The sequence below is a fragment of the Pristis pectinata genome, chromosome 4, assembly GCF_009764475.1.
Source record: "Pristis pectinata isolate sPriPec2 chromosome 4, sPriPec2.1.pri, whole genome shotgun sequence".
NCBI lineage: Eukaryota > Metazoa > Chordata > Chondrichthyes > Rhinopristiformes > Pristidae > Pristis > Pristis pectinata.
The window spans coordinates 106944060-106958473 of NC_067408.1; the positions used below are offsets into that span (position 1 = coordinate 106944060).

The 14414-nt window shown below is 39.5% G+C and overlaps 1 protein-coding gene across 1 annotated transcript in view; it reads left to right on the forward strand.

The window, feature by feature from the left end:
* The window catches only part of LOC127569690 (biotin--protein ligase-like), a 94174-nt gene that overhangs the window by 64567 nt on the left and 15193 nt on the right, over positions 1–14414 (forward strand). The window contains exon 7 of the mRNA XM_052014490.1: positions 11165–11175. Within this exon, the coding sequence (XP_051870450.1) occupies positions 11165–11175 (11 nt within the window). The remainder of the gene's footprint in view (positions 1–11164; positions 11176–14414) is intronic.

Here is a 14414-nt window from a genome sequence, read left to right on the forward strand (position 1 = left end):
AGGCTAACTGCATAGCCTAAGCATTCAGAAAATTCTGACTTTCTCTCCTGTTGTTCTCATTTAGTTCTTCAGAAGCATATCTTCTAGTATCACAATTGGTTAAGACTTAGTAATAACATGTCAAAAAAAGCTGAAGTATGCATGCCATCTTGTAAATCCTGCCACCTCATGCTACCTCCCCCAATGTAGTCTGATTCATTTCAGCTTAGTGGGAATCATTTGCTTTCATCTTCTGCAACTTTTTAAAAAAAGAATTGTAGAATTCGTGAGTGAATAGGTGCAGGGAATCATTTTATTTATTTCATTCTCCTGACACTAAGACACTAGTTTTAAGATCATTAATGATTATGTTCAATGGTATCTAAGATACTGAATGTGCAGTAACTCAAAGGGGAAAATGTTCAATTGATACTGGAATGCAAAGTCAACGTCTTAGAGGAATAGCTCTCAAATGCTTGTAATCTCCAGTACATGTGTAATGTTACAATTTTGGAGTGTGTAATGAAATAGATTAAAGAACAAAGCATATACAATTAACACTTAAATTTTCATGTACAGTCTGAATAAACTGCACAATTTCTTACCATTGCCAGTTTTAAAAACATTTCCACTGTTATTCTAGACAGCATAGAATTGGACTTAAAAGCTGATGATAAATTGAGTCATAAGTAGAAAAAGGCACATTTAATGATGCATTTAAGAAACCTGCTGTCAGTTCCTTGTGCCTTGCTGTTGTGCCTGTGCAGCAGGCAGGAGCATGACCTCCCAGAGCTCCACCAGGTTAAGCAGTCTGATTGAGCACTGCTGCTAATTAAGAGCTCTTGCTGTTTGGCAGGACCACCAGAAAACCTTCTGCACTTGTTCATGATGACTGTGTATCCTCTAAAATTAACTCTTGATGCATGCAGGCAGGAGGCCCAGCTGGCCTCTGCAATTCCTCTTACCACAGAGATGAAGTTTAATAAGAAACCCAGTCTCCAGCACCATCGTCCACAACAACCACACAAAACCAAAGGGGTCTCCTGCACAAGGAGAAAATGAATACAACAAGACGCATTGCAGCTTCCATGTGATAAGCTCGGGTTGAACAAAAGGAGAGCCACTAACATTAAGTGGCTGAAGCAAAAAAGCAATTAAGTGGTGAGAATGACAAAACTGCTTTCAAACTGTTGCTAATTTGTAGGAAATATTGATTTATAGTTAGGTTGATAATCACCACAATGATTGCTGACCAGGTCTTCTCACCAGTTTTCTTGCATTCATGGGGGAGTGCAACTGCAAAGATATCGCCCGCTCTGCAAGCATCCGTCCTTCATTTCTGAGCCCAGAAGCCAGTTGTTGGTAGCCTATTCAACAGTGCAAACATTCAAAAAGTTTCATTTATATTTATGCAAACAGACTTCTCAACTGAGCGTCAGTTAGCTCACCCACAGCAAGTCAGCCAAAGTGTAGTTGCAAAAAATTAATCAAGTATACAGAAGGTAGGAAAGCAGGAAAGGGTGACCAACAGCTGTGAATACATTCCTCTTTCTAAGTGCTCCCAAGACTACAGGAATTTCAGCATTTTAAGGAGTGGTGCTGATGGGTGGGATAGTGGTGCGGGGAAGTATTGATACAGACCTAAAAATAAAGAAGGCTGACTTCATTTGAGGAAATCAGAGAAAAATAATACAGAAAACTTCTAACCACTGCATTGTTTCTGCTATTACACAGTTTATAAAAAGTTCATACTGTCTTTGGGGAACATGGAGCTTGATTTATATTTTTCCTGTGTGTACATCAAAGTCCAAACCCAAAGGATACATTATTATTTTAGTTCCTCATGGAGTTCAGGTTAAAAAAAAATCTGTCATCTGAAAATTACTGAGACACAAGAAGATCATTGCTACAGCAATTGTAATTGATTAATTAGATGTAATGACAATGCATCATCAAAAACTATAATTCAATAATAACTTATAAGTGTCTCAAAACACTTCACAGGGACATAATTAAACGTGTTTGTACTAAAACAGAAGGAGACCATTTGGCCCTTCAGGTCCATGCTGGCTCTTGAAGGAATCCCAGTCTCCTGATATCCCTTCAGCTCATTCTCTCTTGCACCTGCCCATCAATTTCCCTTTGACTTGTTCTGCTATTATCCTACACAAAGAGATAATTTACAATAGCCAATTAACCTATCAGCACAACTTGTGGGAAGTGGGATGAAACTGGAGCACCTGGAGGAAACCCACACTGAGCAAACTTGTAAATTCTGCAGACAGCACCGGAGGTCAGGATTGAACCCTGATCCCTGGAGCTGTGAGGGAACAGCATACACTGCAGGCTCAACATGGTGCAGCCGAAGAAGAAAGTATTAGGACAAATGAGCAAGTGCTTGGTCCTGGAGGTAGGTTTTGTTTGGGGAGAGGTGGAGAAACAAGGAACTTTGGGGAGGGAATACCAGAACTTGGAAGGCATGCTGATTGAAGGGAGTAGGAAATGCATAAGAGATTTGGGTTAGAGCAACCTAGAGAAACATAACAAAATCGGGCCTTGACAACAGGCAAAGCCATTCCTTCACAACTGTTCTACATTCAGTGAGATTCATGACTCGAGTCATAGAGATACAGCAAAGAAACAGGCCCTTTGACCCACTGAGTCCACGCTAACCATCAACCACCCATTTACACTAATCTTACATTCCCATCAACTCCCACTCCTCAAGATTCTACCATTCACCAACACACTATGGGCAATTTACAGTGGCCAATTAATCTACCAACCTGCACATCTTTGGGACATGGGAGGAGACCAGAGCACCTGGAGGAGTAATCTGTGTCCATCAGTCACCACTGTTTCTTCATATCTCTTAATATCTTTGGTAATCAAAAATTTATCAGTATCAGATTTGTAATTAGCAACTTGCATGGGATCACTTCTCATTTACAGAAAAGTTTCCTAATTCCTGCTACCCTTTGCCTCTGGAAGTGTATCCTGACTTCATTCTTGAACGCAGTTTAATTTTTAGAATATACCCCTAGACCTGGACTGACCTTTTATTATTTGCTATACCTATCCACAACATGTTAATAATCTTTGTACATAGAGCTCTGATCTAGTTTTTCACCATTTTCACAATCCCATTCTATCCTATACAGATCAAACTTGGTTGGTTTCACACTTGCTCTCAGAATTTGCATTGGACATCTGGCCCAATTATTCTGTGCTCATTCAAGCTTCCTCTACTCCTTCCTCATCCAAATTGATTAGTGTAATCCTCTGTTCCCTTCTGCCACAAATGCTTATCCATTCTCCTGTTAAGGAATATTTACTCCTGAAGTAGCAAGTTCCATCTTCTCACCAGTCTTTGGATAAAGAAATTTCTGCCAGATTCCCTAATGGAGTTATAAAAGGAAGCATTATTTTTGTCTCTTCCTCTTAGACAGTCCCTTGAGATCAAGGATGGCTTGCTTTCACTTCATTTCTGAGGAGTGGAATATGCCTATGTTTGTATTCTTTTAATGAGCAGTGGCTGTTACACACCAGCTGCCATGTGGTGATAAGGAGTCAGGTCTTGGTCCAAGGAGTGGCAAGGAGACAAAGCCCTGCTGCACTGACTTAGTGTACACATGTACTCACCTACATATGTAGGTACACACGTAATCTTGCCCTCCCTCTCCCACCTTAATCCTCTGTTTCCTTCACTCCCTTCTCCCTCAGTCTCCTCCCCGCTCCCCACCCGTCTTTGATGGTCCTCTGTTAGTTCCCTTCCTCTTCACTCACCCCTTTCCCTCAGCCCTTTCCACCTTCCATTGCCATTTGATTCCCCCATTCCCCCTCTCCCATCCTGGCCTCCCACCACTCTCTAGCTGTTTCTGCCTGCCCTCTTCCTAGAGTGGGGCAGCAACCCCCACTCCTCCCCGACCACTGACACTCACCTGCTTCAGCAAATCCATGGTCGCTGATTGACCTTCAGCCATTCTTCCCAGTGCTTGAAGCCTGTGACCTAACCCAGACCTATGCAGTCCCCTCCCTTCAAAGCCTTCTCTGCGTCCTCTCCTGTACCTCCGTATACTTCCTATAATATGGCTACCAGAGTTCAATGTAAGTTTAATGTAACTATTCCCGACGTTTCAATCCTGTCCCTCTAGGCGTAGACCCCAGTGCTTGGTCTGCCTTTTTGTTTAATGATTTTTCTTGCCTAGATTCAGACTAGTTTATTGTCACATACACTACAGTGCAATGAAATTTCTTGCTCACGTGAAGCTCACAGAGCAAACAGTACACATGGAAATAATAAATACAACAATAAATATAGTGATGAGCACTAAACAACAGAATGGCGCATTGTTTTAGTGCTTGGCATATCTATACTCCAAGTGTTTCTGTATCCTGCCTTGACATACCTTCCAAGTAATGCAATCTCATGATTCTTGCTACCTCTATTTCTTTCCTAATTCCTTGCCCATTCTGCAAGTTTATTAATATTCAATTGTAACGTGTTGCATTTCTCTTCACAATTGACTGTCCTCCCCAATTTGGTGTCATATCCACATTTAGAAATAGTTTAAAAAAAACAAACTTCTGGAGGAGCTCAGCAGGTCAGGGAGCAGCTCTTGACCCAAAATGTTGACCATTCCTTTCCCTCCACAGATGTTGTCTCACCCACTGGGTTTTTCCTGCAGTGTTTTTTTTTGCTGCAAATTCCAGCATCTGCAGTCTTTTGTGTCTCTATTTTGGAACTAGTGTATTTGATTTTTTTTATTCTAAAGTTTAGATATTTTATGTAAGTTGTGTACAGCAGTGGCCAGTGATAATTCTTTTGAAAGACCATTACTTCTTCCACTGCGAGTAGCTTCACTTCACTCCCACTTTCTGCTTTCTGCCTTGAATTCAGATAGCACTCCATTCTGCTATTTGCCCCTAACTCCACATTCTCTGACCTTGTTCATTAGTCTGTTAAGGGTTACCCATACTAACGGTTTGTTGAAAGTATAAGTAAATTGTCTACTGCATCACCACTATCCACTCTCTGTTATCACTTCAAAAGTTACAATAAGCTGATCAAACAAGATTTGCCTTTTTGAAATCCATGCTGATTGTTTGATATTATACTTTTCATTTCTAGATGTTTCATTCCACTTTAGAAGGGATTCCATTATTTTTCCTACCATTGATGTTAAGCTGACTGTTCCTTAATTTCTTGGACATGTTTTATCCACTATCATAAGTATTGGCATTACAACAGCCATCTGCAAGTCCTCTGGTATCACTATATTGTCCAAATGAATTATTAAATATGGGTATAGATGGCTGTGATGTCTCTTCCCCAGTTTCTTATAGAATGCATGGATACAATCCATCAGGATCACTAGTTTTATTCACTTTGATATTGAGAAGTTTATTTAATAAAGCCTTTTTTTCCATCTTAAATGCATTTAGCTCATTATTCATTAGTCACCCAATGTAATGTCCATCTGTTCAATTTCCCTGCTAACTTCTGAAGTAAAAAATTGATTTAATATTTCTGCCATATCCATTTCTTACTTGTGGTAATATCCTGTCTATTCTGTCATGGCACTCTTTCTATCCCAACCTTTCTTTCTTTTATTGATGTGTTTGTGAAATATTTTACTATTTTGTGTTATGTTTCTTAATAATGTAATTTCAAAGTTCTCCTTTCCCTTAACTCCTAATTCCTTTTTGTTCTTTCTTATCCTGCCTTTTCCTTCCCTTCAATTGTTTCCATGTGTCTATGCATCCATGGAGTCTCATGTGTAGTTAGTTTATTCTTTCTTTTTAGATGTTGAAGGATTGTACAGCTGAAGGAGATTGCAGAGATTGAGTTAAGGTATTATCATTTAAAAGACATGGAAAAAATTGTAACTTTTTGGCTGCGGCATCCATTTTGATTACATTTACTTGGTATCCTGTGATTGAGTTGATCTTTTCTATAGGACAGTGAGGATTGTCCCATGCAGCTAACTATCTGAAAGAAAGGACAGCAGCACTTTAGTCAGTGTGGAGAATGAGATCTGAAATGAGTCACTTTAAGTGCTATTTTTCTATTTTCCAATCCTGCACTGTTGTGACCCCAAAATCAATCCTGTAAGGATTAACATGTAAAGCAGCATTGAATTAATTTTATACCATGATTATGAGATCAGCTTTAGACGATACAAAACACCTAGCCCCTAAATACACTAATGCTCTTAGACGTTCAATGAGAAGCTGTCAATAAAAGGGTTTTCTGATTTGAAGTGTGGTGCAATCTTATCAGGCTAGCCTAAGCTTGCTGCTGTTTAGCATGACTAATGCATTCCTCTAGAAGTTAATCCCATGTCAAAGTACCTCCAGCAAGAAGCGCCCACACTGCAATAACTGTGGCACTGAAATGCAATACAATTCTTCACAATGCCACCAAATGGCACGTAATTAGTTTTTAAGTATCACTCATATTTGTTCCATTTTACTGGCATGGCAAGGAAACTATAAAGTGAGTAGCATTGGATACAGTAAACACACCTAAGAACAAAGAATCTAACCAGGTAAGTGTTCGGTGTGAGGTGATAGTTTTAAATGTCCTATGCATTTGGAAGCTTCAGTTTTGCCACTCTTTACCTGCAGATCACTTAAACCTGCATCCCTTTCCTAAATTGTTTCCATTTTAGGATAAAATAAATGTGAATGTTCATTCTGTGATTCTCAGTTCCTCTACAGATCATCTATCCATCCATTTAAGCTCCTATGAAGAAGCATATGTGTGTTATATTGTCCAAAGTTCCAGTATATTAATTCATTCTCATTACTAATATTAAGCACTGTCAAGCTGTTCTCAAGATTACAACCACACTTTAGCACAGAAGCTGCTGTACCACATGGAGTACCTGATAACGTCACTCTTTTGCTAATCTTATAAACTGCAGTTATCATATCCAGAAAAGCTGGAAGTACTCAGCAGGTCAGGCAGCACCTGAGGAGAGAGAAACAGAATTGAAGTTTCATGTAACCTTTTATCAGAACAGTAAAAGGTTAGGTTTGAAACAAGTCTTAAGATGCTGAGAAATCAGGGAGCAGTAAGATGTGTTTAGGTTTTAAAGAAGAGAAAGGAAAGAATTCAAAAGGAGGGGTTTTGGAAGGATTGAAGACAGGAGAGCTTAATTAAATGACGAAAGAGGTGATGATGCACGGAAGAGGAATTTAAGGGGAAAATAAGAAAGCAATCAATGAGCCTAGAGGAGGTGTAAACGGGAGGAGTAGAAGCATTACTGCTGTCCAAAAGAAAGGAAGTTGGTTATGATAGTTCAATGCAAAGTAGTTTTACAGATTAGTATTTTTCCATTTCTCACAATTCAGTCTTTTAATTCTTAGTGAGATTTCTAATTAATGATGAATTCAGGAAGAATTTATATTGTCGAAGCTAGATTAGATGTCTTGAAGTAATTTCATGAATTATCCTTGCAGTCAGTACACAAAGGTAAATTCAGTTAGTAAACAGAAAAAGGACTAGTATTCTGTTAGTCAGGGTTTGATTGAAACCTACGGATGAAAAGCTAGTTATAATTTAGCTGCATATATTGACAGTGCTACTCCAAACCAGAATGTAGATGATTAGGTAATTCCCTCATTTATAAGCCTGGTGACTGCACTGCTGTAGGTGACTGAGATTGATTTTATGTACATAATATGTTTGAAGCTATTCTCAATGCATTTTTTCTGGACAAATTGCCCAGCTTTTGTTGGGAGGAGTTGTTGATTCCATTCCTCAGTTAAACTGTTTCTGAGTAAATTGACCTAAAGATTCCTTCAACAACTTCAAAAATATTGTCCTGTCTGGTTGAAGATTAGTTTAATCTGCAGCAGAGTAATTTGTACAACATTTGTCTGAGTGTCCATCTGGAAATTGGACTCCTGACTATTTGACAAGATTTTCATTAAGTCCCAGTACCCTTTTTTTCAGGCGTAAAATTCCACGATGATGTTAAAGTGGTGCAACTTGCAAAAATTCATCCTCAGTGAGATTGACAAGCCTAGTGGTCTGAAAAATGACAGTTCTTTCTTATTCACAGAACAACCAGCTTTCACTAATGGTGTTTCCTGTGAAACCAAGCAATTTATAGGGCCAACCCTCAGTTGCATTCTTAGTTCTTAATGAGATCCGTGACCTTCAGTGACCTCACATACAGCCTCACACACGTGTCTTGATTGCTTTGCCTGTGAAGGTCTAAACCACAGTCAGTCTCAGTTTCCTGTCTTCTGCATGGTTTCAGGCTACTGCTGGTCTTTGCCACATCTCACAATATGGTGCTCTCTGCTGCACTCAGACACCATCTAAGATCCGTTCTCAAGGGTAGAACTCTATTCAGCCTACAGGACTAGATGGAGTAGGCATTTGCCTGCATTGTAGGCTTCCTCAAAGTGCAGGCATTTGATGATCACACTCGTACCCTAAACATGCCTCTCTGGCAACCTCCTTCCAGGATTGCCCGTGTGTAGCCTGCATAGTCTCCATGCTGCCTTGCACAAAAATTGCCACCTGTGGGCACTATTCTTTGCTAGCTTGCCAATGTCTCCAAAACCCCTTGGGAATACTCTCCCAATACCCTCCTATCAGAACTATTCATTCAGCAACAAATTCTCCCTTCAGACTGAAGAGTGATGTTTGCATTGTGGTATTTGCCATTAAGAGCTGGTTGCAGAGATCACACTTGCGAGGCTAAACAGTGGCAGTTGCAAGAGCTTGTTTGATGAATAGAATATGCTGTGCTGAGACTGACAGCACAATGTTACAGAAGGAAACCTGGCACACTCCCCTGTGAATGTTGCAATTGAAAAAATGCAGTTTTCACAAACAGTATTCAGGGAACTCACAGTGCTGTTTTGATCCTGTTAAAATGTGCCAGAAGGTTCAAGAAATGAGACAAATCCAAATGCAACAATGACAGAGAGGTGTCTTTGCTGCAGAAAGATTCTTTTGCAGGGTCCTCCTTGACCATCTCCTCCCAGCTGCTCCTCAGATTGCAATGTGGATTCTGTGCACAGTGGACATGAGCTTCACTCCATGACGATTCCAAGATAAACGCAGAGAGCAGTTCCAGCACAATACATAGTCTTTTTCAAGCTCACTAAGGCTTTTGATTCTGTCAGTCGAGAGAGGTAATGGAGTACCCTCCTCAAATTTGGCTGCCTGCATGCCTTCAACTTCTTACATCTGCTTCATGATGGAATGTGAGTCTTCGTCCTGACCAACAAGTTCACACCAGACTGCAAGACACTTTCATTCTTCTTGCCGCAGTACTGCACCCCACTTCCAACAAGTTGGAATTGAACTAATCTATGGAACTAATGGGCAACTGTTCAACCTACAGCTCTTTCACTCTGGAATCAAGATTAGCCCAACCTCAGCAGTCAAATTGCAATACATGGATGATGCTTGCATTTGTACATGTTTGAAGGCTAAGCTCCAAGTCATATAAGAAGATCGACCTTGCACTGAAATCTGTGCAACAGGAGCCCTCCACAATCCTACCCCAACTGGACAACACTGTCCTCCGACCATGAAAATTCACAAGACCTTAGAAAATATGGACTAACTTCCATATCTTGATAGTCACCCCCTCTCAGTTAACGCAGACATTAGTGATGAAATTCACCATTGCCTTCAGTGCATCAGTGGAGCTTTGGCTGACTCAGGGTGTTTGAAGATCAAGATCTCAAACTGGGCACAAAACTCATGTTCTACCTGGCAGCAGTGATCCTTGCCATCCTATATGCTTCTGAGCTTTGGGCTTTTCATACTAGGAAAAGCACAAGAGCAAGGATAGATTCTATAAATAACAGATCATTTGACCCAAAAGTCATGTCTGAACTATAACAGAAGATGCAATTTCTATTGAAGCAACGGAAATGAAATTATGGATAAATCTTGGAGTCCACTTCAAGAAATGCCAGGACAGTCACAAAGAGATTTTCTTAATTGTTAGTAACTTTTGAACATGCTTTGCCAACTTTGAAAAATACTTTATTTTGATTTAATCATTGAATATTTTAGTTGATTTATTGGTGCCAATTATTATTGCTACAATCATCCAGGTGAAATTTTCAAAAATATTTGCAGCCATTTTGCATTTAATAAACAAATAATTGAAATTTGTATGGATTCGCTGTTTATTGAAATGTATTTATCAAACTTAGCTGGTTTAAATTGATGGAAAAAAGCAGTGCAGCTAAGCAGAAACTTAAGGTGGCAGTTGATTGCAACAAAGGGAGCTTTCTCTGTTTGGTTGCTGGTATGTATTTTCTAAAATGGTGCTTCTTTCTGGTTGATAAACATCAATGAAGACTTCACCTAAATAATAGTCTGCAATGTTGAACCACTCCTCCACTCTGCCAACCCCATTCCCACACATACATCAAGGTAACACCCATAAAAGAGTTGATGGTAGTGCTGTTATTCTTAAATACATTGTTTATTTTCATAAAAGTTGGCATCTCTCATGAGGGGCTACAGCATTATTAAAGGTGTGCCTTTAAAAGTGAGGGGACACCTGCTTTCAAATGCAGGTGTTCGTCAATTTACGATTTTTCACTGCAATGCCATGGGGTCTTTGGCCTTTATGCCTTTCATTTATTTGCTACAAGAATAGTGCACTTTTCTCTGCACACACCCATATTGTACATTGCCCAGACTTTTCAGTTTATGAAATTTCACTGAATGAAACATTTTCCAGGAGCATATCTCTAGGGTAGTTCGAGGAATGGCAGTGGATGTAAAATGTAAGATTTTAACTTTGATCGTAGTTTACCTAAAGATGTTTTATCGGTTCATAAAGAAAATAAAAGCATTTATAGTAATTATCACAATACAATAATAGAAATATGGCCCAAAGTAAAAGCAGAAAATGCTCAAAACACTCAGCAGGTCAGACAACATCTGTGGAAAGAGATCTTCAAAAGTGATCTGCTGGCGGTAATGGATTTCAAAATCTCCTGAAAGAGATGTGAGAAACACTATACAACTTCAAGTCTCTCTAGATCCCAGGGAATTATTGTGTTCATAAAACTTGTAGCTACAGCCCTCCCCTAATGTTAGTTCTTGTCCTTATGGACCCTCTGATGAGTGTCAAGTGAGAGGGCTGGTGAGTGAGCAGTGAGATTAAGAGATGTGAAGGAAGAGGAAGAGTTGAGGGAGGGGCATAGGAGAGGGGGAGTGAGTGAGGGATGAGAGGAGGAGACACAATGGCAGATGGAGGTATGGAAATGAGCGAGCTGTTACTTGTCTTTTCCTTCCACCCGCAGTATATGTCTCAATAGCCCCTTCTCACCTCCCCTCCTCATCCTTTCTCTCTGTCTCCCACCCCAAAAATCTCTATCTTACTTTTTTTATGTCAAACCCAGATCAGACCTGCCTGTCTGGCTCCCAGCTTTTCTTCCTCTTACAATGTACTTAGCATGTAATTTTTGATGTTTCTGCACAAATTCCCTGGAGCATGTTGTTTTTCATCTGACTGTCTGTCATGGTTCAAATGCCACAATTGGTTATAATTGATGTTTTAAAGAAAAAATTAAATTAGCCTGTTAATTTGCAGCCCAAAAAGTACAGCAAGTTTTCCTATTTTCCCACATCTCTACTTGGGCAAATGCTTGAGGGCATAGGACAAGTTTCCACCTTTAGAACTTAAGTATGAGAGATGAACAAGTTTTATTAAAATTGTCAATTTTTAATAGTTGAAGCAATGTTGCCCATTACATTAAAATATTTAATTATTGAGACTTATTTAGATGGAACGTAGGTTAGCATTACTCACTTATACTTTCATCACACAGGTGGCAGGCTCTGAAAAATGACGATGGAGACACGAGATTCTGCAGATGCTGGATTCTGGAGCATCACACACAACATGCTGGAGGAACTCAGCAGGTCAGGCAGCATCTGTGGAGGGAAATAAACAGTCGATGTTTCGGGTTGAAACCCTTCATCACGATTCACCAGTCCTGATGAAGGTTCTCAACCCGAAACGTCGACTGTTTATTGCCCTCCATAGATGCTGCCTGACCTGCTGAGTTCCTCCAGCATTTTGTGTGTTGTTGCTCTGAAAAATTATGAATAGTTTTGTCAAAGGACTGCTTCACTTCTTCCTACAGTGATAAATAAATGTGTATTTCAACAGAATGTGCATATATATCTTGCTTAAGGATAAGAGAAAGGAAACTCAAAAGATGCATAACAGACAGCTAATGTGAAAATGGAAGTGATATTTGGCTCACCAGCCATATAAATTCTCAGTTGCAAACCTATACTTGCTGACATCATTGGAGAATATCTGTGACAGTCTTTTCTGAACTTTCTGTGCCTGATTTATGAAATAGGCTACCAATCGGATTTGCGTCGACTTAAATGAAAGAATATCAATGATTATCAAATTACTGAGTAAAGCCAGTTACAAATGAGCTACAATGCAGTGTACTATGATATTTTGTGCTCTTTGAGGATATTGATATTTCATGCAGAGGAATGATGCAAGCCTAATTTTGTATTCACGGTATAACACCACATTTGTTTGCTCTTTAGATGAAGTGCACAAGAAAAAAACACTTTTAGCCTAATGAAAATTCAAGAAAGGATAAAAAGGAAGTGAGCAGGCTCATGATAAGTAATAGGTGTTGAACACTTAATTTCCCGTTGGAAATAAAGTGGTCAGGCTTAAGTTACTCAAATGTAACTCAGCTCTGCATCATTTCTCTGACCAGGACATTTAAATTTCAACCTCTTGTCAGCCATGAGGGTTAATATTAAGTGTTATAGCTAATCCACGTAACAGAAAATCCTAAAATTGCCTGCAATATAATTGGGGGCTTGATGGTGTTATGCATGTCTACAATCCAGAAAAACTTTGTAACACAATTTCCAATTTCTTCCCTGTTTTCACCATGGCCCTCCAAAAATGTAAATCCTCACAGTCTTAATTGAAGAAAGAACTCATGACCTCTTAATTGCTTGACTATATGCCCAGTTTCTTTCCAGTCCCAAGATCCACTTCCTCTTTGCAACAGCCATTGTTTGTGCTATGACCTACCCCAACATCTAAAGATAAAGCTCCCTAGGCTCCAAAAAAGCAGCAAATTAGTCAGAACTCTTCCAGTTTAATGTGTTCCCCACAAACATCTACCGCCAACAAGCTTTGATTTTTTTTTACAAATGAAGTGTCATTGCTGCTAAACCTCACTGGCAAAAACCTTAACCCCTGAATGTGACTTTGTCTTAGATAATAAAATAGTTAATAATATGAAGGCCATAAAGGGCCAGTCACTATCAAGCCTTGAATACAAAATCCTAAAATCATTCCTAGCACCACACCCAATGGTGACTTGAAAGGTGAAAATCAAATTAAATAGTGCCTTTCATAAGGAAGCAATGGTCCTTGCAGCAAATGAAGTGTAATGACTGCTGTAATGCCGGAGAGATTGACAAAGTAACAAATGGATGAATGAGCCCTGATCTATTTTAGTGGCTAAGATATAAATGTTGACTGAGATATACACACACCTTGTGTGAGCATAAAGTATGTTTATTTCACCTGAGTGCATTTTCTACAGAATGCAGAGGTTGGGATTTGCTGAGGAGCTGAATTAATAAAAAGCATCAGTGGCAGCAACCCAAACTGAGTTTGGAAAAAAAGGAAAAATAAATCAAAACGTCATCATCACAGGAAGGCATTTTTGATATTGTACTGTAGTTTTTCCCTTCAAAGGATTTTCTGTAAATTACAATTCAGTGCAAAATGTCCAATTAAAATAGTTGCCTGCAAACGAGATTTTTAACAAAGTGATAATCAACAATGGTAATTAACCAGTTTTAAAAGTAAATTAATTAATTTATTTATGGCAGACATAACAGGGCAGTTGATGTATTGTGGAAGCTGCTGGAGACTTTTAAGATCCACAACATCCACGTCTGCAGGAAGGTGATAAAGTGGAGTCTGAGCTTCAGACTCTGTGATGTGTCAGGGAGAGAGAAAGGCACCAGGACACTTTATTACAGTGGGCAGTTACATTCTTTGGGTTAAGTACAATACATTTAGTCAGCAGTTAGGGACAGGAAGGTCTGACTATGGGTGAGGCAGGCATGGGGATCCAGAAAATAGCATTAGAGGAACATTTGTCCAACATGCACACCATTCTTACAGTTTGTGTGGATGAGAGGAGAAACTACAGGCAGGATGAGCAAACTGACCACGGCAATGTGATACAGGGGCCAGTTCAGGTTGGAGAGTAAAACGGAATTGGTGGGGGTACAGAAACTGTTCTCTGCAGTACAAGTATGAGTCCTAAGGGCTTCCTGATTGATCCCCAAGCAGCAACCATTGATCTTCATTCTACCAATTCTTAAGTACCACTTCTTGTACCTCTCTCCCTAATGCCTAAATACTAAA